At 42.9% G+C, this 20,482-nt stretch overlaps 1 protein-coding gene across 2 annotated transcripts in view; it reads right to left on the reverse strand.

Annotated features, from left to right (window-relative positions):
• Positions 1-20,482, reverse strand: part of LOC309551306 (cytochrome P450 2C18-like) — a 160,157-nt gene that overhangs the window by 413 nt on the left and 139,262 nt on the right. For both annotated transcript variants that reach the window (XM_082251838.1, XM_082251840.1), the window contains exons 6-9: positions 19,570-19,746; positions 18,503-18,644; positions 11,753-11,937; positions 730-871 (exon numbers count right to left, since the gene is read on the reverse strand). In XM_082251838.1, coding sequence (XP_082107964.1) covers positions 730-871; positions 11,753-11,937; positions 18,503-18,644; positions 19,570-19,746 — 646 coding nt within the window. The remainder of the gene's footprint in view (positions 1-729; positions 872-11,752; positions 11,938-18,502; positions 18,645-19,569; positions 19,747-20,482) is intronic.

Genomic DNA, 20,482 nt, shown 5'->3' on the forward strand with positions numbered 1-20,482 from the left:
CATAATACAGGCAGCCAAATGTTACACAAAAATCATAACTTTTAATGTAAAATTTGCACTTGGACCATGCCACCCCACCTCTGGAGCCTTCCTTTTTTGGTCCTTTACTGTAATGGCCAGTCTTCCTGAGCAATAGAGGCTCAAAAAGGGTGTGGGACCAATCTCAAGTATTGCAGTGCAGTTTTTTTTAAGGCTATCTCTGTTTATGTAACTTTTTTCACCATATGGTTTTTCCAGGTTTGTGAATGGTTTACTTTTACATAAGCTGTAAACATTCACAGATCAGTGGTACTTTGGGTCAAATGAGAAAATCAACAAAGACATTGGATAGGCAACTCCAGTGTCTGTACTATCATAGGCAAGGTGTGACTATACTACACTTCTTAGAGGATGGCTATCCAAACAAAATGTTCATACAGACGCCATGGGTTTAATGACCAGGCCTATTTAAATGAGGACTCAATAAGGTGCTTAAGCAGGTTTCATGACCGTCATTCTTTCCTACCCAGTGAGTAACTGATTTGAAACAGACATGAAGCCAGTGATGTGAGAAAACTGAACTTCTGCCCTGTATACTTTCTTCATTGACTCACTAAATAGAGAAGCCAGAATAGAAAATAGAACTCCAGAGAATGCACATTTTAAAAACAGCTTGGAATGACAAACCCTATATGTTATCCTTACAGCTTCAATCAATGTTTATGTCTGTAAAGTTCTGTTTTAAGTTACCTGCTGAGAAGGGTAGGAATGCATTGTTCCTATTAAACTTTCCTTCAGCATCAAGAAAATGTTCTGGATAAAACTGATCAGGCTTTGCAAAGTAAGCTTTGTCTCTCAATATGGAGGACAACAATGGAACAATAGTGGTACCCTAGAAGAAAGAAATTACAAACTACATGTTAATAAAAAAAAAAAAGTATTTATATACACTGCTCAAAAAAATTAAAGGAACACTTTTTAACCAGAGTATAGCAGCAAGTTAATTAAACTCCTGGAATATTGATTTGGTCAAGCAGAGGGGTTGTTAATTAGTTTCAGCTGCTTTGATGTTAATGAAATTAACAACAGGTTCACTAGATGGGCAACAATGAGGCAACCTCCAAAACAGGAATGGTTTTACAGGTGGAGGCCACTGACATTTTTCCTACTCGTCTTTTCTTATTGTTTTTCACTAGTTTAGCATTTGACTAGTGTCAGTATCACTACTGGTAGCATGAGGCAACACCTGGACCCTATAGAAGTTGCACAGGCAGTCCAACTCCTCCAGGATGGCACATAAATACGTGTCATTGCCAGAAGGTTTGCTGTGTCTCTCAGCACAGTCTCAAGAGCATGGAGGAGATTCCAGGAGACAGGCAGTTACTCTTGGAGAGCTGGACAGGGCAGTAAAAGGTCCCTAACCCATCAGCAGGACCGGTATCTGCTCATTTGTGTAAGAAGGAACAGGATGAACACTGCCAGAGCCCTACAAAATGACCTCCAGCAGGCCACTGGTGTGAATGTCTCTGACTAAACAATCAAAAACAGACTTAATGGGGGGCGTGGCCGCCGCGAGACTGCATGGACGTCTGAGAGACTAGCTCCGCCAGACCAGGGAGAACATCGGCATCCATCGGTGCCCCAAAGCATAGTTTTCCAGCCAGAACATCACTGCTCGACTGCTACACACCCTAGCCTTCCTCCCTGATGGCCAGAAAGAAGAAGGAGACCGGCCAGCCAAGGCAGCTCCAGCACTTCTTCATGCCTCAAGACAGGCCACGCAGCCAAGATGGCGGCGGCGGCAGCGGATCTCCGGCCTCAACTAGCTGGACGTCCCAATCCTCGCTCAGCCCTCCACACACATCGGCTCAGAAAGCGGGTCAACCCCGGTCGCCAGCAGCCTCCACTCCGATGTCCAGGAGCCCTGTTAAGAGCAAACCCAGGCTATCGGGAGAGATACCGGCGGTGGAGGTAAGCCAGGGGGATCTATCTTCCATAGACTCCACCAGGGAACTTTCTCCTAATATCAATTAATTCCCTGCTAGTGAGAGGCCGGTCTCTGAGGCTAGGCTTAAGGACATGATGATGTCCCTGCGGGCATCCATGCATGCAGACCTCATGGAATGTGTTGGAGCATTCAAAGTGGAGGCGAAGGCCCTGGGGGGATGCATGGATAGAGTCGAATCCAAGATGGGGGAGTTTGCCGCCTCCCATAATGAGTTGATAGATGCTCATTACACCCATGAGGATGAGATTGAGAAGCTTCAATCTAAAATAGCTGATATGGAGGACCGCTCCAGACGGAACAATGTTAAAATTAGAGGGGTCCCGGAGTCAGTGCTCCCCAATGACCTGGATAGTTATGCACGTGCCCTCATCCTGGCGGTCCTCCCTAACACCCCTATATCTGAACTGGTTATCGACCGGATCCATCGCCTGCCTAAGCCATCCTACCTCCCTGAGGAGATTCCCCGGGATGTCATTATGAGGGTGCACTTCTACCATGTGAAGGACAATCTTATGTCAGTGTTCCGGAGGAGAGCCCCTATACCGGATGCATACTCCAGACTCCAACTGTTTGCGGATTTATCGCAATATATCCTACAAAAAAGGAGAACCCTGCACCCGCTGACAAAAATCTTCAGAAACCACTCCATAGTTTATAGGTGGGGGTTCCCCGTGAAGCTAACAGTTACCTACAACAACAAAACCTACAATGTCACTTCCATGCAGGAAGGCCTGGATTTGCTCCAGACATGGGGCATCCTCCCTGATCAAGATCCCACCCCGCAGGAACCCTCTGGTCGCATATCTCCTCTATCTGAGGATTGGCAAACAGTCACACACGGAAAAAAGGGGAAGAAAAAGGCCAAGGGACAGCCATCTCAGGCTGTACCGCATAAATCCTCTTCCTGAGTCTGGCCACGGAGTCCACACTACTCTCCCCCCCCATGATTTTGTGCAGTATACCTGCTTACAAGACTTGTCTCATTTTTTCACCCACTGCTAGTGCTACTCAAGTAAGCTCCTTTGTTTTGATGTTCCTTGTTTTCACCTTGTTATTTTTTTCTGGTCAGCCGAAATGTACCTGGTACTACGTACAACACAAAACCCTGCCTACAGCCGGAGACCTCTACGTTGACTGTCTACAGCGGATCACCGGATGGAGGTCCCGGTCTCCGTTCTTCAGATGTACTGATCCAGGTAACGTCCTCTACTCTTCCATTTTTCCAAAATGACTGTGATTATTACATCCCTGAACGTACATGGCCTAAACCACCCCGCCAAGTGGGCATCAATGTGGCGAGAAGCCCTAAAACTCAAAAGTGATGTCCTTTGTATACAGGAAACCCACTTTCACCACTCTGCAACCCCTGCACTGTCTCACAGGAGTTTCCCACACATATTCAAGGCCTCAGCTAACTGCAAACGCAAAGGAGTCCTCATAGCCGTCAAGGACATAGTGGCCTTTTCATTACATAAGGAAGTTCCTGATCCCCACGGTCGCTACCTTTTATTGCAATGTGATCTCAACAATGCCCCCTTTACAATCTTGTCCGCCTATGCCCCCAACTCACACCAACCGCGCTTCTGGAGGAAAATGTTCCGCCTGCTGGACAAACATAGATACGGATCTACGGTTGTGTGTGGGGACTTTAATATGACGGCAGACCCCTCCTTGGACATCTCCTCCTCGCCCAAACGTCGCCCTCCTGCCCTCCAATCCCTGTTGCACGAGGTGGAGATGTTTGATGTCTGGAGATGCCATCACCCGGGGGAACGAGACTACTCTTTCCACTCCTCTAGATACAATATGTACTCTCGTATCGACATGATTCTGGTTGACAAACACCTGCTGCAAATGACTAGGAACTCTTCCATTCACGACATTGCCTGGTCGGACCATGCACCTGTGTCCATAATGATACAGGAGGCTCGTTCTCCAGGCATGGTGTATATTTGGAGAGCAAACACTCAGGTCCTGGACTCCCCTCAATGTGCCTCTCACCTGGAGCGGCACCTTGCGGAATACTTCTCCCACAATGCGGGTTCAGTTTCTGACCCAACTGTAGTCTGGTGTGCCCATAAGGCCTTTATTCAAGGGATTTTTATCAAATTGTGTGCACGGCTCAAGAGGCAGAGGACGCGGCAGCTGGACCAACTCTTGGCTGAGATCCGCAGGCTGGAACCTATGAATAAGACCTCCCCGAACCCTACTTTGTCCCATCAATTGACCAAACTCAGATCTGAATTGCGCAGTATGTTAATAGCACAACAGGACAAATATTTTAGGGCCCTTAAACTTTCCCACTATTCAGCGGGCAATAAGGCCGGGAAGCTATTGGCCAACAAGCTTAAAGCTAGGCGGGTCAAGAACAGGATAGCCTATCTCCTGGATCCTGTGACTAAGGCTAAAATTGTAAACCCTCAAGATATAGCAAACACGTTTGCTAGCTATTACGAATCTCTGTATAATTTAAAGGATGACACATCCACCCCCCAGCCGACAGACCAGCTTATCTCCGATTTCTTAGCTTCTATTGACCTACCTGCACTTGCCCCTTCCCAGCTAAAAGCCTTGAATGCCCCAATAACACAAGCTGAAGTAGAACGGGCTATACATACACTCCCCTCTGTAAAATCCCCTGGACCAGATGGCCTGCCCAATTTATATTATAAGAGATTTGCACAAATCCTCAGCCCACACTTAGCCTCGATGTATGCGGACGCTGTGTCCTCTGCCTCTCTACCTAGGGAAATCCTTCAGGCACATGTGGTAACGCTGCCTAAGCCAGGGAAGGAGCCGGTGTCCCCTCCCAACTTTAGACCGGTATCTTTGTTAAATACTGATGCAAAGTTATATGCCAAGATCTTAGCTCTTAGACTTCATCCCATATTGCCTGATCTTATCAGCCCAGACCAATCCGGCTTCGTACGGGGCCGCCAGACTTCAGATGCGACTAGAAGGGTCATAGGACTTATTGACAGGGCGGGGTCCGGTCGGGTGCCTTCTCTGCTGCTCTCGTTGGATGCGGAGAAGGCATTCGACTGGGTTCACTGGACTTATATGACTGCAGTGCTGCAGCGGTTTGGCTTTCGAGGTCCCATATTGAACGCAATACTGGCGTTATATTCCAACCCATCAGCGAAGGTTTACACCTCTAACATGTTATCAAAGGCATTTGATATAACTAACGGAACGAGGCAGGGCTGCCCATTATCCCCCTCTATCTTTAATTTGCTTATCGAACCATTGGCGGCAGCAGTTAGATCTTCCCCCCACATCAAAGACCTTGTGACCTCCTCGGGCTCCCACGTAATTAACCTTTTTGCTGATGATGTTATCATCTTCATGACGGACCCCGGGGGGTTAATGGCAGCCACGCACTCACTGCTGCAGAGGTTCAGTCTGATCTCTTATTACAAGGTTAATTTTACAAAGTCCCTGATCCTGCCTCTGGGTCTTCCCCAACCACTCTGTCGCAAATTGCAACAGAAGTACCCCTACACCTGGAAAAGGGATTATATACCCTATCTGGGTATCTTGCTGACCCCTAAAGTGGATCAGCTGGCTGAAACCAATTATCCCCCTTTGCTGATCAAGATCTCGCAGGAATGTCAGCGAATAGTGAAAACTGAGCTCACATGGTCTGGCCGCCTTGCCTCGTTCAAGATGGTTCTCCTACCCCCAATTCTCTACATCTTTCGATCCTTGGTGGTCCCAGTTTCTCGTAGTACTCTTATCTCCCTGCAAAGGGCACTTGGGGGGTTGGTTTGGAGGGGGAAGAGACCTAGGAGCGCCCACTTGTTTCTTATCAAGCACTGGTCCACGGGGGGGATGGGTATGACTGACATCGGGGATTATCTCCTTGCCTCTCATCTGACCCAGCTGAAACACTGGGTGGATCCCGGGTCCCATACAGTATGGAGCGCCATGGAGGCGGATGTCTGTCCTTCCCATCCTCTGCGGATGGTGCTCTTAGCGGATATATGGAACCCCATGCCACTGGAGGGACTGCCTATTTCGGTCAGGGCCTCGTTATTGGCATGGAGGGCGTTCGTAAAGCAGGAGCTCCCGGCCCCCCTGAAGGCGCGAGTCCCCGTGCCTTTGGGGGTGTTGGAAATGGCTATACCCCACTTGTCCTTTAAAGTGTGGAAGAGCAGGGGCATCAATACTGTTGACCATATCCTGTTGGGTGACACCCTCAAACCCTTCGGAGATCTGCAGATGGAGTTTAAACTCCCGGCCTCGTAACACTATAGATACCTGCAAGTGGCGCATCTTCTCCGCTCTTTGGCATCCCCACATATCCACCTGCCCTCGAGGGGTTGGCTGTTCCTGCTGGGCAATTTACGCTCAGCCAAGGGAACATCCCTATTCTACAACTTATTTCAAGGCAAAATGGATTTTAGCACAACTGCTCCCTTCACGAAATGGGAGGTGGATCTGGGGGAGTCATTTACAGCTGAACAGTGGAAAACAGCTTTCCGCTCCATCAGACAGACCTCCTCCTGCACCAACCACTGGGAACTATCCCAGAAGATCAATTTGCGCTGGTACCTTGCACCCTACAGACTATCCAAATTTGTACCTGATCACTCGCCTTTATGCTGGAGGGGCTGTGGAAAGGTAGCCCATCTCATGCATGTCTTCTGGTCTTGCAGACACCTTACTAGGTTCTGGAACACTCTCTTTTCTATAATATCGGATATTTCCGGGCTGCCGACCCAACCCTCTCCAGCACTGGCGATATTAAATGTGGGGATCGAGAGGTTCCCTGCCGAAAGCAGCTCCATAGTTACCCATATCCTCTTGGCTGCCCGTAGCCTAGTAGCTCAGCAATGGAAGTCTAATGTTCTGCCCCATATCTCGGACGTTATTGATAAGGTCAAAACTAATTTCGCGTATGAGCACCTACTCGCCCACAAGGCGGGTCGTGGTATCAGGTTCGATAAAGATTGGTCTAGATGGTCCTCCTGGCTCAAGGGTAAAATCTAACACTGAATAGTATGAAACTGATTTGTTGATCAATCAGCTGACCAGCTGTTGTTATGTTGTTTAGTTGTTATACTTTTCTTTTCCATTCACCTACCACCTTTTTTTTTTTTTTTTTGGTAATACTGGATATGGTTATTGACATGTTTTCCCACTCCCTTAAACATGAATACTATGCTCTTCCCTCCCCTTTTCCTACTCCCCTCACTCAGGCCTTTCCTTCCTTTCTCTTCTCACCCTCCCTTCCTCTTCCTCCTCCTATCCCTATACCTCTTCCTCCCCCTAACCTTTCCTCCTACTCCCCCTCTACTTCCTACTTCCCTCCCTACCTCTCCCTTCTCCCTCCTTCCCCTTCCCTCCTTCCAGGTCACCCCCTTCCCCCCCTCCAACCTACTTCTTCCTATTCCTCTCCCTTCCTCCCTCTCCCCCCCCTTTTTCTTTTTTTCTCTCCTCTTCCCGTACTCCCTCCCGTCCTCCTCCCTTCCTCCTCCTCCCCTCCCCCCTCCTCATTTCCCATCCTCTTTCCCATCCGTCCTTCCTTCTTCTCTCTCCGTCTTCTCCTCCCCTCTTTCTTCCCCTCCCTCCCCCCCTCCCCCCCCCCACTTCACCCTTTGCCATTTAATTTCTTCCCTCATCCCTTCCCTATTCCGGAAACACTCCTCCAACTACCTTCCTCAAATCCCCCCCTCCCCTCCCACCCCTGTCCTTCGTCTTCCTCCTCCTTTTCTTTGCCCCTCTTCCTGAAGACTATTGTTATGTCAAATGATTCACTTCCCACTTGCAGCACCTCGGGTTCTTGAATGTACCTCCTTGTATAACAATGCAACTTGATGTCCATGTTCATGCTATTCTGAACTTTTCTTATGCTGTATGTTATTATGTTTTGTATTGCCCTAATATTTAATAAAGATCTTTAATGGAAAAAAAAAAAAAAAACAGACTTAATGAGGGTGGCCTGAGGGCCCAAAGTTCTCGAGTGGGCCCTGTGCTCACTGCTCGGCACTGTGGAGCTTGATTGGCATTTGCCATTGAACATCATAACTGGCAGGTCCACTACTGGCGCCCTGTGCTTTTCACAGATGAGAGCAGGTTCACCCTGAGCACATGTAACAGACATGAAAGGGTCTGGAGAAGCTTTGGAGAATGTTATGCTGCCTTTAACATCGTTCAGCATTACGGAGTGGTGGTGGGTCAGTGACGGTCTGGGGAGTCATATCCATGGAGCAATGCACAGACCTCTACAGAATAGACAATGACACCATGACTGCCATTAGGTTTTGGGATAAATCCTTGGACCCATTGTCAGACCCTACACTGGTGCAGTGGATCCTGAGTTCCTCCTAGTGCACAACTATGCCCGGTCCATGTGGCGAGACTACGCAGCCAGTTCCTGGAGGATGAAGGAATTTATACCATTGAATGGTCCCCACGCTCGTCTGATAGAAACACTTCTAGGACATTATGTTTCAGTCCATCCAGCACTGCCAGGTTGCACCTCAATCTGTTCAGGACCTCATGTTCCCTGGATGAGATCTGGGAAGAAATTCCCCAGGACTCCATCTGTTTTATTAGCAGCATGCCCGTCATTGTCAGGCATGTATACAAGCACGAGGGGGCCATACAAATTGCTGAGTACCATTTTGAGTTGCTGCAATGAAATTTCAGCAAAATTGACTAGACCACTGCATCATTTTTTCACTTTAATTTTTGGGGTGTCTTTGAATTCAGCCCTCTTTAGGGTTCCAAATGTCTTAAACGTTTACACAATGCTTTGTGATAAAGGACATTGTGGAGTTAATTTACTAAAACTGCAGAGTATAAAATCAGCGGTGCAGCTGTGCATGATAGCCAATCAGCTTGTAACCTCAGCTTGTTCTGTTAAGCTTTGACTAGACATGTGCGGTTCATTTAGTTCCAGATAAAAATTCTGACAAATTGTCCAAATTTCAGAAATTCAAATTGAAATTCAACTCAAATTTTACATCGAACTCCATTCAAATTCAAACTGTAAACATATTGTTGAAATCAAAGACTGTTTGTGCTAAAAGTGTACCATTTCCAGTCATTGTAATCATTTGATGAACATTTTTTTTTTTTTGTTCATTCACTTTACAAGTGTAAAATTGACAAAAATTGACCAGTAAAATATAAATATTTAAAGCATTTGTACTCAACATAATTTTTTCCCAGCTGGCTAAAACTTCTGCACAGTATTGTACATAGTAAAATGTTGAAAGTAAGATACTACTTTTATTAATTAGAACACTTTGCATATTTTGAATAAACTTGTTATTAATACAAACAAGATCAATGTGTATAAATACCAATCTAAAATTTTAGATTCAACCGATTCGCAATGTATCGATTCGAACGTTTAAAAAAAAAAATGGTAAATTTGAAGAAAATTAAATACATAGAACAAATTCCGAATATGAATTTAGAATACAAATTCCGAATATGATTTGAAAAAATTCAAATTTAACAAAACTAAATAACTAAATTAACAAATCTATACAAAATAAAAAAAAAAAAATTGTAGTCATGCACATGTCTAGCTTTGACCAAAAAAACCTGGAAGCTAGTTGTTTTCTATGCAGAGCTGCACCAGATTTTGCACTCACTAGTTTTAGTAAATCAAGCCCTGTGTGTATATGTGGTATTATCTTGCATTTTTTTCATTTCATATTTTCGGGGAAGCTGACAGTCTTATTCCCCTGAATTTTCTTCCTGAGGAAGCGGGTTTAAAATTCCTACAAAACCTTTTGCGGAATCTAGACCTTTGTTTATATATACAGAGATAGGGGCTTAACTCCCCAATATGCTATAACAATATCTAATGTATGTGTTACTCTTATATGGTTGAGGGGTATTGGCTGAACAGATGAATATAAAAATTGCCATCTTTTTGACAAGCCTGTTGACCTGTTTTTTTTTTTTTTTTTTTTAATTTATGTATCAATAAGATGTAAGAGGGGTGTTTATGCCCCCACATTTTTATATTGTGTATCTTGTGAACTCTTTGGGGCACTTCAAAAGTATTTTTTTTTTATTTCCTGTAGTGTGTTTTAGAATACTTTTGAATATGGTGCCTTTTATCCTTGAGAACCCCTTTAACAATCAATGTTTGTAGTACTTAGACTCCGTACCTCAGATGAGCCCGTATCATCGGCCATGGCGACCTGCTTCTCTACTTTTTCAGCTTGTCAGTGGGTGCCTCTCTACTGCTATAGCTACTGGTCTCTGAGCCTGACTCTAGACTGGCACATACCTCCTTCTACAGAGCCTAGACTAAAGTATACCTAAAGACAATTTTTTTTTGTTTTGGATAGAGTGGAGAGGGATTAGAATGCTTGTCAGTTTTTATTGCTGTCTGTTCTCCGGTCAAGGAGATTCACCCTCTCTCTTGGTTCTGTTTAACGTTATCATTGAAGGTGAAAGCAAAAGAAAATCCAAAATTTTGGGTTATCCCCAGAAAAGTAATAGAGGGCAAATCTTTCAATTGGGAAACTAGTTCTGGTGACCTGGGGGTCCCCAAGAAATTCCCTTAACCACTTACCGTCCGCCCCACGCAGATTTACTGCGGCAGGGCGGCTCGGCTGTACATAATCACGTACAGGAAGTATTATACATAATATATAATACAATATATAATATATATAATAATATATATAATACTTCCTGATAACGCCACTTCCTGGTGAAATGCATTGAGGTTCCAGTACGACATCACTTCCAGTTTGCGGCTGGTCGGAGCGGGGTGACACGCACAGTGGAACACACACTACTTGTAGAGCGGCGGTTCCTAGATAACTGTCAGTTTTTGGCTTTCAGCAAGTGCCATTTGAAGCACCTTCTAATGTGAGTGCACTACTTTTACTCTTAATTTATTGTATAATAAAACTTACTACACCATGAGAGATTTTTCCGCATTTTCTTGAGATCTAAATTGGATAGATGTGAGACTGACCACCAATACCCAGAAGGAAGTGGTTCCCAAATACAGAGAAGTCCTACAGGCACTATAGGTTCCAGAGCCCTGAGTGCTTCTGGTGAGTGGCCATTGCTTACTAGGTGGAGGATCAGAAATTTGCTGTACTATTGAACTGCACCAAGGGAAGAAGGATAACACATTATTTGGCACTACCTTCATGGACACTCATTTTATATATGTTATATAATATACAGTATGTATTGCTATTTTGCACTAAATTATAAGGAATATTTATTTTTTTATTTTCCATGGTACTTTTGATATTGCACTGAGCACTTTATGTCACGGTCTTACTTTATAAATCAAGTTTTTATACACTTCATATACAGCACCAATACCATTGAAAGTTTTGATTTTTTTGGCACCTGGTATGTGCATGACACTACTTATTTAAATTGATCTATTTATTTATTTATTATTATTTATATTCAGCATGTATTGTGAAAACAGCATGGTCTGTCACAAGCACTTTATTATTTTTTAAATATTTATTGTTATTTATTTGTTGTCACTTTTGATTAACAAATCACATTCACCCAGCACAGGAGGTGGAGTCACCTATGTAAGATTGCAAGAAGTGTATACCCTGTACTTTATATGTACCTTAATGTGCTTACGTACCAGTAGTAGCGCCTCATTATACATCCAATTCCATATTTAAGAATCACTACTTAAATTGAATCAGATTTTTCATATGTAGCTATAGGGCTGGTTTCTCCCAAATCTTTCTGACTCACATCTATTACCATAAGACACATATTACACAACATATTTTAGTAACTCACCTTTGGAATCAAATAGCCTCTGAATGTGATATCACAAGTTGTTGCATGTGGAAGGTTAGTTGGGGCGATATCGCCAAAGCGCTGAACTTCACACACAACCGCATCAGTATAGGGCATTTGCTTTCTATGTTCTAGCTTTGGTTGTGCTGTGCCTATAACTATTTCAATTTCTTTTTGCACTTTTTCTGTTAGATATTTAAAAATAAATGATTAGTTTTGGCTTATATACTGACAAATTTGTTCTGCAGCAGTTTACAACAAAAAGACATACAACGGTAACAATATCAACATGGCATACAAAACAAAAGAAGGGGGGCCTTGACAAAGCAGTGTGGCTTCCACATTTATTTGCAAATGTATGTTATAAAATCTCTGCCTTCAGGTTCCATTGAGTTACACTGGGCTTCTAGGTGTATACCTTCCTTTCCAGGAATATCTGCTCTCAGTTTATTCTTTGCTCTGTCTCAAGATGGGAGCTATGTTAAACTAGAGTTAGGTATTGCACTGCACAGAGGAGGTTTCCACATATATTTGCAAATGTATTCAACCATATTGCAAATAGTTAAAACATATATATATATATGTAACAGAAATAAGAACCCAAGCAATGAAAACACGATCTAAAAGAAAACAGATGGATAAAATTGGTAAAGAGGAGGTTTTGATGCAGAAATTGTAAAAAAAAATTCTGTATCAGTGGGAGACTTTTGAGAGGATGAACTGGTAAGAGGTAAAGTGTATTATCAAACGTATAGCTTTTTAGGCTGGGTTCACACTGATGCAGCTGCGGGTCACAGCAGGGGGTCCTGTGTGCCCCTGTTCAATGATTCAGGTGCAAATCAGGTCCAAATTTTTGCCTGAATTTTCACCTGAAGTGAGGCCAAAGATGCACAGGACCCTTTTCCAATGTAGAGTGTGGCTGCCCCGGAGATGTGTGAACCAGCTCCATTGAGAGCCAGTCACCCTATCCTGTCATGCAAATTGGATGCAGGGAAAGCTGCATCCAATTTGCATCAGTGTGAACCCAGCCTTATACATAGCTGGTGTGCTTAAAAACTTGACCTGTCTGTGAATGTCTGAAGACATATTAACCAAATTTCAGAGAAAGAGGGCAACACAAGAGGAGTCCTGAAAGCAAAAATGGTACATGCGGAATTGGAATTAGTATTGTTTAAACTGTCCTCATGTATTTGCAGTAGTTTGGCTGAAAACCTGAATCTGAAAATAACTGAAGTCAATAGAGATATACAGTATCTCACAAAAGTGAGTACACCCCTCACATTTTACAAATGTTTTATTATATCTTTTCATGTGACAACACTGAAGAAATTACACTTTGCTACAATGTAAATTAGTGAGTGTACAGCTTGTATAACAGTGTAAATTTGCTGTCCCCTCAAAATAATTCAACACACAGCCATTAATGTCTAAACCACTGGCAACAAAAAAGAGTACTTCCCTAAGTCAAAATGTCCAAATTGGGTCCAATTAGCCATTTTCTCTCCCCGGTATCATGTGACTCATTAGTGTTACAAGGTCTCAGGTGTGAATGGGGAGCAGGTGTGTTAAATGTGGTGTTATCGCTCTCACTATCTAATATTGGTTACTGGAAGTTCAACATGGCACCTCATGGCAAAGAACTCTCTGAGGATCTAAAAAAAGAATTGTTGCTCTACATAGAGATGGCCTAGGCTATAAGAAGATTGCCAAAACCCTGAAACCTAGCTGCAGCACGGGGGCCAAGACCATACAGCGGTTTAACAAGACAGGTTACACAGGCCTCGCCATGGTCGACCAAAGCAGTTGAGTGCACTCAACGTTAAATCCAGAGGTTTTCTTTAGGAAATAGACATATGAGTGCTGCTAGCATTGCTGCAGAGGCTAAAGGGGTGGGGGGGTCAGCCTGTGGGTCCTTAGACCATACACCGCACACTGCATCAAATTGGTCTGCATGGCTGTCATCCCAGAAGAAAGCCTCTTCTAAATATGATGCACAAGAAACCCGCAAACAGTTTGCTGAAGACAAGCAGACTAAGGATATGGATTACTGGAACCATGTCCTGTTGTCTGATGAGACCAAGGTAAACTTATTTGGTTCAGATGCTGTCAAGTGTGTGTGCCGGCAACCAGGTGAGTACAAAGACAAGTGTGTCTTGCCTACAGTCAAGCATGGTGGTGGGAGTATCATGGCCTGGGGCTGCATGAGTGCTGCCAGCACTGGGGAGCTACAGTTCATTGAAGGAACCATGAATTCCAACATGTACTGTGACATACTGAAGCAGAGCATGATCCCCTCCCTTTGAAAACTGGGCCGCAGGGCAGTATTCCAACATGATAAAAACCCCAAACACACCTCCAAGACGACCACTGCCTTACTAAAGAAGCTGACGGTAAAGTGATGGACTGGCCAAGCATGTCTCCAGACCTAAACCCTATTGAGCATCTGTGGGGCATCTTCAAATGGAAGGGGGAGGAGCGCAAGGTCTCTAACATCCACCAGCTCCGTGATGTCGTCATGGAGGAGTTGAGGAGGACCCCAGCGGCAACCTGTAAAGCTCTGGTGAACTCCATGCGCAAGAGGATTAAGGCAGTGCTAGAAAATAATGGTGGCCACACAAAATATTGACACTTTGGGCCCAATTTGGACATTTTGAATTAGGGGTGTACTCACTTTTGTTGCCAGCGGTTTAGACATTTACACTGTTATACAAGCTGTACACTCACTACTTTACAGTGTAGCAAAGTGTCATTTCTTCAGCGTTGTCACATGAAAAGATATAATAAAATATTTATAAAAATGTGGAGGGTGTACTCACTTTTGTGAGATACTGTTTTTTATATATATATATATATATATATATATATATATATATATATATATATTTTAGGGAATGCAAATCTTTATCAGTTGTCATATATGCAAAAAAAAAAAACAAATCTCATCAGTCTCCTAAAGTGGAAGTAATATTACTCTCCATTTAGCAAGCAGTATACAGTAGTTCTGCTTTAATACAGAAGGTTTTTTACGGTACATAATACAAAATAGTGATAATACAGTAAATATAAAATCACACCCAGTGCAACTGATAACTATATTAAATGGGACACTAGCTGCCACTATCGCACAACATCAATTAAAAACAACAAATTATTGGAAAAATAATCAATAATCTATATTGAGCATAATTTGCCCCAACATTAGTAGCGCTAAAGTTCATGCATCCAACAGGATGTGAAAATGAAAGAATAAAAAGTTCACTCAAAAGTCCACCATGTGATGAAAATTAGTGATGAGGCAATGATACCGTTATGTTGTCTGGTAGTGACTTGGCTCAAGGTTTCGAGAGTGGGGAGAGATACTGAATGACTGAGGACCTTGATGTGATTTTATACATGCGATTTGATTATATATCATGTGAGCTTTATTTCAAATGGGAGGTTTATTAATACATTTTAAAAACAGGATTACGCTATGTGTTGCTATATATTATATATATATTTTTATATGGGCATTGGTCTAGTGGTGGAGGTTGAGAAGTGAAATCCATGCTTTCTACTCGAGGCACTTATTGATTGCTATCTGGTGAGTTTGTTTGCTGATGGGGAGATGGAGTTACGTGATGTGGTGAAAGTGTCACTCATCTATAACAGCTTGTAAAACTTCCAGACAACATAGCGGTGTCATTGCCTCATCACTAATATTCATCACGTGGTGGACTTTTAAGTGAACTTTTTATTCTTTCATGTTCACATCCTGAGGGATGTATGAACTTTAGTGCTACTAATGTTGGGGCAAATTATGCTCAATATAGATTATTGATTATTCTTTCACTAAATTGTTTTTTTTTTATTTACAGTACATGTCTCACCATTACAAACCCACAAAACTATGTTTTTTTTCCCACTCATGTTAGGAGAGTTGCAAAAGCTCCTTTATATCCCTTGACTTACTGTACATCCAGGACTGCTTATTTATTATACAGATACAGACTACAGTAATAATTTAGAGCCATTTACAGGTCTGATTCCAGAAAAGTTGGAACACTGTACAATGAATAAAAACAGAATGCAATGATGTGGAAGTTTCAAATTTCAATATTTTATTCAGAATACAACATAGATGACATATCAAATGTTTAAACTGAGAAAATGTATTATTTTAAGGGAAAAAAAATTGATTTTAACTTTCATGGCATCAACACATCTCAAAAAAAGTTGGGACAATGCCATGTTTACCACTGTGTGGCATCCCCTCTTCTTTTTATAACAGTCTGCAACTGTCTGGGGACTGAGGAGACAAGTTGCTGAAGTTTAGAAATAGGAATGTTGTCCCATTCTTGTCTAATACAGGCTTCTAGTCTTAGGTCTTCTTTGTCGCATCTTCCTCTTTATGATGCGCCAAATGTTTTCTATGGGTGAAAGATCTGGACTGCAGGCTGGCCATTTCAGTACCCGGATCCTTCTTCTACACAGCCATGATGTTGTAATTGATGCAGTATGTGGTCTGGCATTGTCATGTTGGAAAATGCAAGGTCTTCCCTGAAAGAGACGACATCTGGATGGGAGCATATGTTGTTCTAGAACTTGGATATACATTTCAGCATTGATGGTGCCTTTCCAGATGTGTAAGCTGCCCATACCACACGCACTCATGCAACCCCATACCATCAGAGATGCAGGCTTCTGAACTGAGCGCTGATAACAACTTGGATTGTCCTTGTCCTCTTTAATCCGGATGACATGGCGTTTTCCAAAAAGAACTTCAAATATTGATTTGTCTGACCACAGAACAGTTTTCCACTTTGCCACAGTCCATTTCAAATGAGCCTTGGCCCAGAGAAAATGCCTGCGTCTCTGGATCATGTTTAGATATGGCTTCTTATTTGGCTTATAGAGTTTTAGCCGGCAACAGCGAATGGCACGGTGGATTGTATTCACCGACAATGTTTTCTGGAAGTATTCCTGAGCCCATGTTGTGATTTCCATTACAGTAGCATTCCTGTATGTGATGCAGTGCCGTCTAAGGGCCCGAAGATCACGGGCGTCCAGTATGGTTTTCCGGCCTTGACCCTTACACACAGAGATTGTTCCAGATTCTCTGAATCTTTGGATGATATTATGCACTGTAGATGATGATAACTTCAAACTCTTTGCAATTTTTCTCTGAAAAACTCCTTTCTGATATTGCTCCATTATTTTTTTGCCACAGCATTGGGGGAATTGGTGATCCTCTGCCCATCTTGACTTCTGAGAGACACTGCCACTCTGAGAGGCTCTTTTTATACCTAATCACATTGCCAATTGACCTAATAAGTTGCCAATTGGTCCTCCATCTGTTCTTTATATGTACATTTAACTTTTCCGGCCTCTTATTGCTACCTGTCCCAACTTTTTTGGAATGTGTAGCTCTCATGAAATCCAAAATTAGCCAATTTTATGCATGACATTTCAAAATGGCTCACTTTCAAAATTTGATATGTTATCTATGTTATATTGTGAATAAAATATAAGTTTATGAGATTTGTAAATTAGTCCATTCCTTTGGAAATCACAATTTGTACAGTGTCCCAAACGTTTTGGAATTGGATTGTGTTTCAAACTGCACATAGCTGCTTTAGGCTTGAACGCCGTTATCAGTGCAATGCATAGCTTCTACAGGGTAGGTTTTAGGGAGCCATGGGACAGTGGGGTTAATTTACTAAAGGCAAATAGACTGTGCACATTGTAAAGTGCAATTGTACTCCGCAAGAGCAGTCTCTCCAGAGCTTGGTAAATGAGCAGAAGCTCTGCTGACTTCTATCATCCAATCATGTACAAGCAGAAATGCTGTTTTTCTTATTTTCCTTGCATGTAATTGGGTATTCTTTGCAAAGTGAAGCCCTACTTCATTGACTAAGCTCTGGGGCAACTGCACTTTGCAAAGTTCACAGTCCAGTTGCCTTTAGTAAATCCACCCCAGTGCCTTTCAAAGATCAACTATCCTAAAATGAAGAATTAATTCCTTCTTTTCAGAATTTGTGAAAGGCTCTACTGTGCTTTTAGTGATATTACTGTCTTGTTTTTTTTTTTCTTTGTATAAAAATAACAAACTTGTCATTCTTACCTGCTCTATGCAATAGTTTTGCACAGAGCAGCCCAGATCCTCCTCTTCTCGGGTCCCCCGCCGGTGATCTTGGCCCCTCCCTCCTGCCGAGTGCCCCCACAGCAAGCAGCTAGCTATAGGGGCACTGGAGCCAAGTCACTGCTCTGTGTGTCCATGGCCCCGACCCTTCTCTCTACTCATTGGCTCACTAACTTTGACTGCAGTGGGAGCCAATGGCGCCAGCTGCTGTGTCTCAGCCAATCAGGAGAGAGAATCCTGGACAGCAGATGCTCTGGTGCAACATCGCTGGATCGAGATGGGGCTCAGGTAAGTATTAGGGTGGCTGAGGGTGTCTGCTGCATATACAAGGTTTTTTTTTATCTTAATGCATAGAACCTTCTGCCTTTAGTGGTAGTTTTAGTGGGTTTGGGTTCTATTGACTTAGCCCACCCTACCAAGCCTGTGTGGTTATTCTTTTTTAAAAAAATAAAAATAATTATACCTGCACTTAGTGAAAAAAGCTGCCATGAGGTTGGCATATCTGCAGAGTGCTTGCGACTTTTTATATAAATCAGTGAGATCGTATTTGCCTTGAATGCTATGAATTTAAAATAGTCATGAACAGATCAAAGAATTAGCAGAGCCACTAGTATATTCATTTTTCTTACTTTGAATTTCTGGGTATTTAATCATAATCAGGATGCTCCATCTGAGAGTGGTGGATGTAGTTTCCATTCCAGCACCAAACAGTTGGGCCACCAGGGCAATTAGGTTGTCATCATGATAATACAGCGTAGATTCTGGCTTTCCCTGAAATATGAAAAAATATATATCTGAGCATTTATTGTCTTTTTCCTTTATCAGTTGCATGTACATTAAAATCCCAACTCCATGCTCATTGCCCCTACCCCTCCAAAAGACTCCACATGCTGTATTTTATGCTATTTAATATTATACTTATCTCTACTAGAAGTCTTCAGTTCAGTCATGTAAAGCCACAGGGTCCTCTTTCTTTCGTTCCTCTTTTAGGTGTTCTTCAGTGATGGTGGGAGCGATACTAATGCGATTATATCAGCACTGATCTCACACCATTACATAATGAATGCAGGGCGCCATATTTATGACACATTGCTAACATAGTGCATCCTTTGTTTTCCAGGTTGAATGCCACTGGGTGTCTGTGGGAGCTAAGAGAATGCAGGGGGACTGCTGGAGCGTGTTACACCTTACACTCTAAACATGGGTTTAAAGTTTAACATGCTGCAAAATGTGATCTTATGCTTTAAGATCTGGAGAAGCCAAGATGCTCAAGGCATTCCATTGGAGGTTTGCTTGCAGGAGGCTGTGCACACCTCTTCTTTAACTATGGTCTTGAATTTTATAAGTAGGTTACCATCTATTAGGGTGCACAGAACCAAGAGTAGTTAGAGCATTTTGTCCTTAATAGCAGCACGGTACCCGCGTACTGCAGTAGATGGTGGATTGGGCAGTATTTTGGAGGGCCGCGTGACTAATGAGTCACATTCCATGAAGTCGTTTTTCTGCTTATTCTTATCAGAATGTCCAATTGCAGATGCATAGGTGGGAAATTCCCTATTTGATTAGCAGGGTGGAGCAGAGAGATGTTTTGCCTGGATAGTGCAGAGTGGACCTAGAATATTCCCTTCTAGTTGAAAATATGCATGTGCCCCCTCCCACCGCAATTCATTTTATAATAAAAAATTGTCTTCCCCACCTCTTGCTGTTTTGCCAGAAAAGCATCAATAAGGTTTCTGTGATAATTTACATCAAGGTCTTTCCTCTGCTTGGTAAATGTTTGTCTCATGAAATCATGCAGTTTTTCAGCATTTTCAGCAATTTTGTGGTGGGCTCCTGGTAGAGGCTCTATCAACATAGGGAACATGTCATACAGCTGAAAAAGAGAAAGAAGGTCACCTTAAAGGGAATGCATAGCGCTTTCAAATGTTTAAATATTGTCTTTGTCCATATTTATTTAATATTTATTTATGCATACTCTGTGTATATATATATATAGTATATATTAGAGATAGACCGGGGACCGATCTGCACTTTCCCCGATATATAGGAATCGGCCCCTGAGGTTACCGATATTGCTGATATTTTGGGAAATGCTTGTACTGGAGTGATGCCTGCAGCTAGAGGCATTACCCCGGTACCGGCATCCATAGCCGATGGTCAGCTGTCTTGTAATGACAACCGATGCGGCTGAGAAGCCGCTCGGCTGTCATTACAAGGAGCGGGAGGGGAAACCCCCCCCCCTCCTGCCACATTCCGCTGCTCACCCGGGTCTCCCGTCCCACCAACCATCCTGCATGCCCGCCGAAGAGAGGACCCGATCAAAGCCGCATTCAGCTCTGATCGGGTCTCCATGTAAAAACCCAGAAGTGATGATCATTTCCGGGTACTCTGCGCCAAATTCAGCATTCAAAAATATATATTTTTTTAATGTACGAAATTATTGGCCAATATCGGCCGATACTGATATGCGATGACCAAAATATCGGTATTGGCAATAAAAAAAAACGATATAGGTCGATCACTAGTATATTTACTGTATATATATTTTTTCTTTCTTATATTTTCATTTAAAAAGTTAAATAATACAATATCGCCTGTGAATATTTCAT

Source organism: Pelophylax lessonae (genome assembly GCF_965119305.1).
Source record: "Pelophylax lessonae genome assembly, chromosome: 3".
NCBI classification, from domain to species: domain Eukaryota; kingdom Metazoa; phylum Chordata; class Amphibia; order Anura; family Ranidae; genus Pelophylax; species Pelophylax lessonae.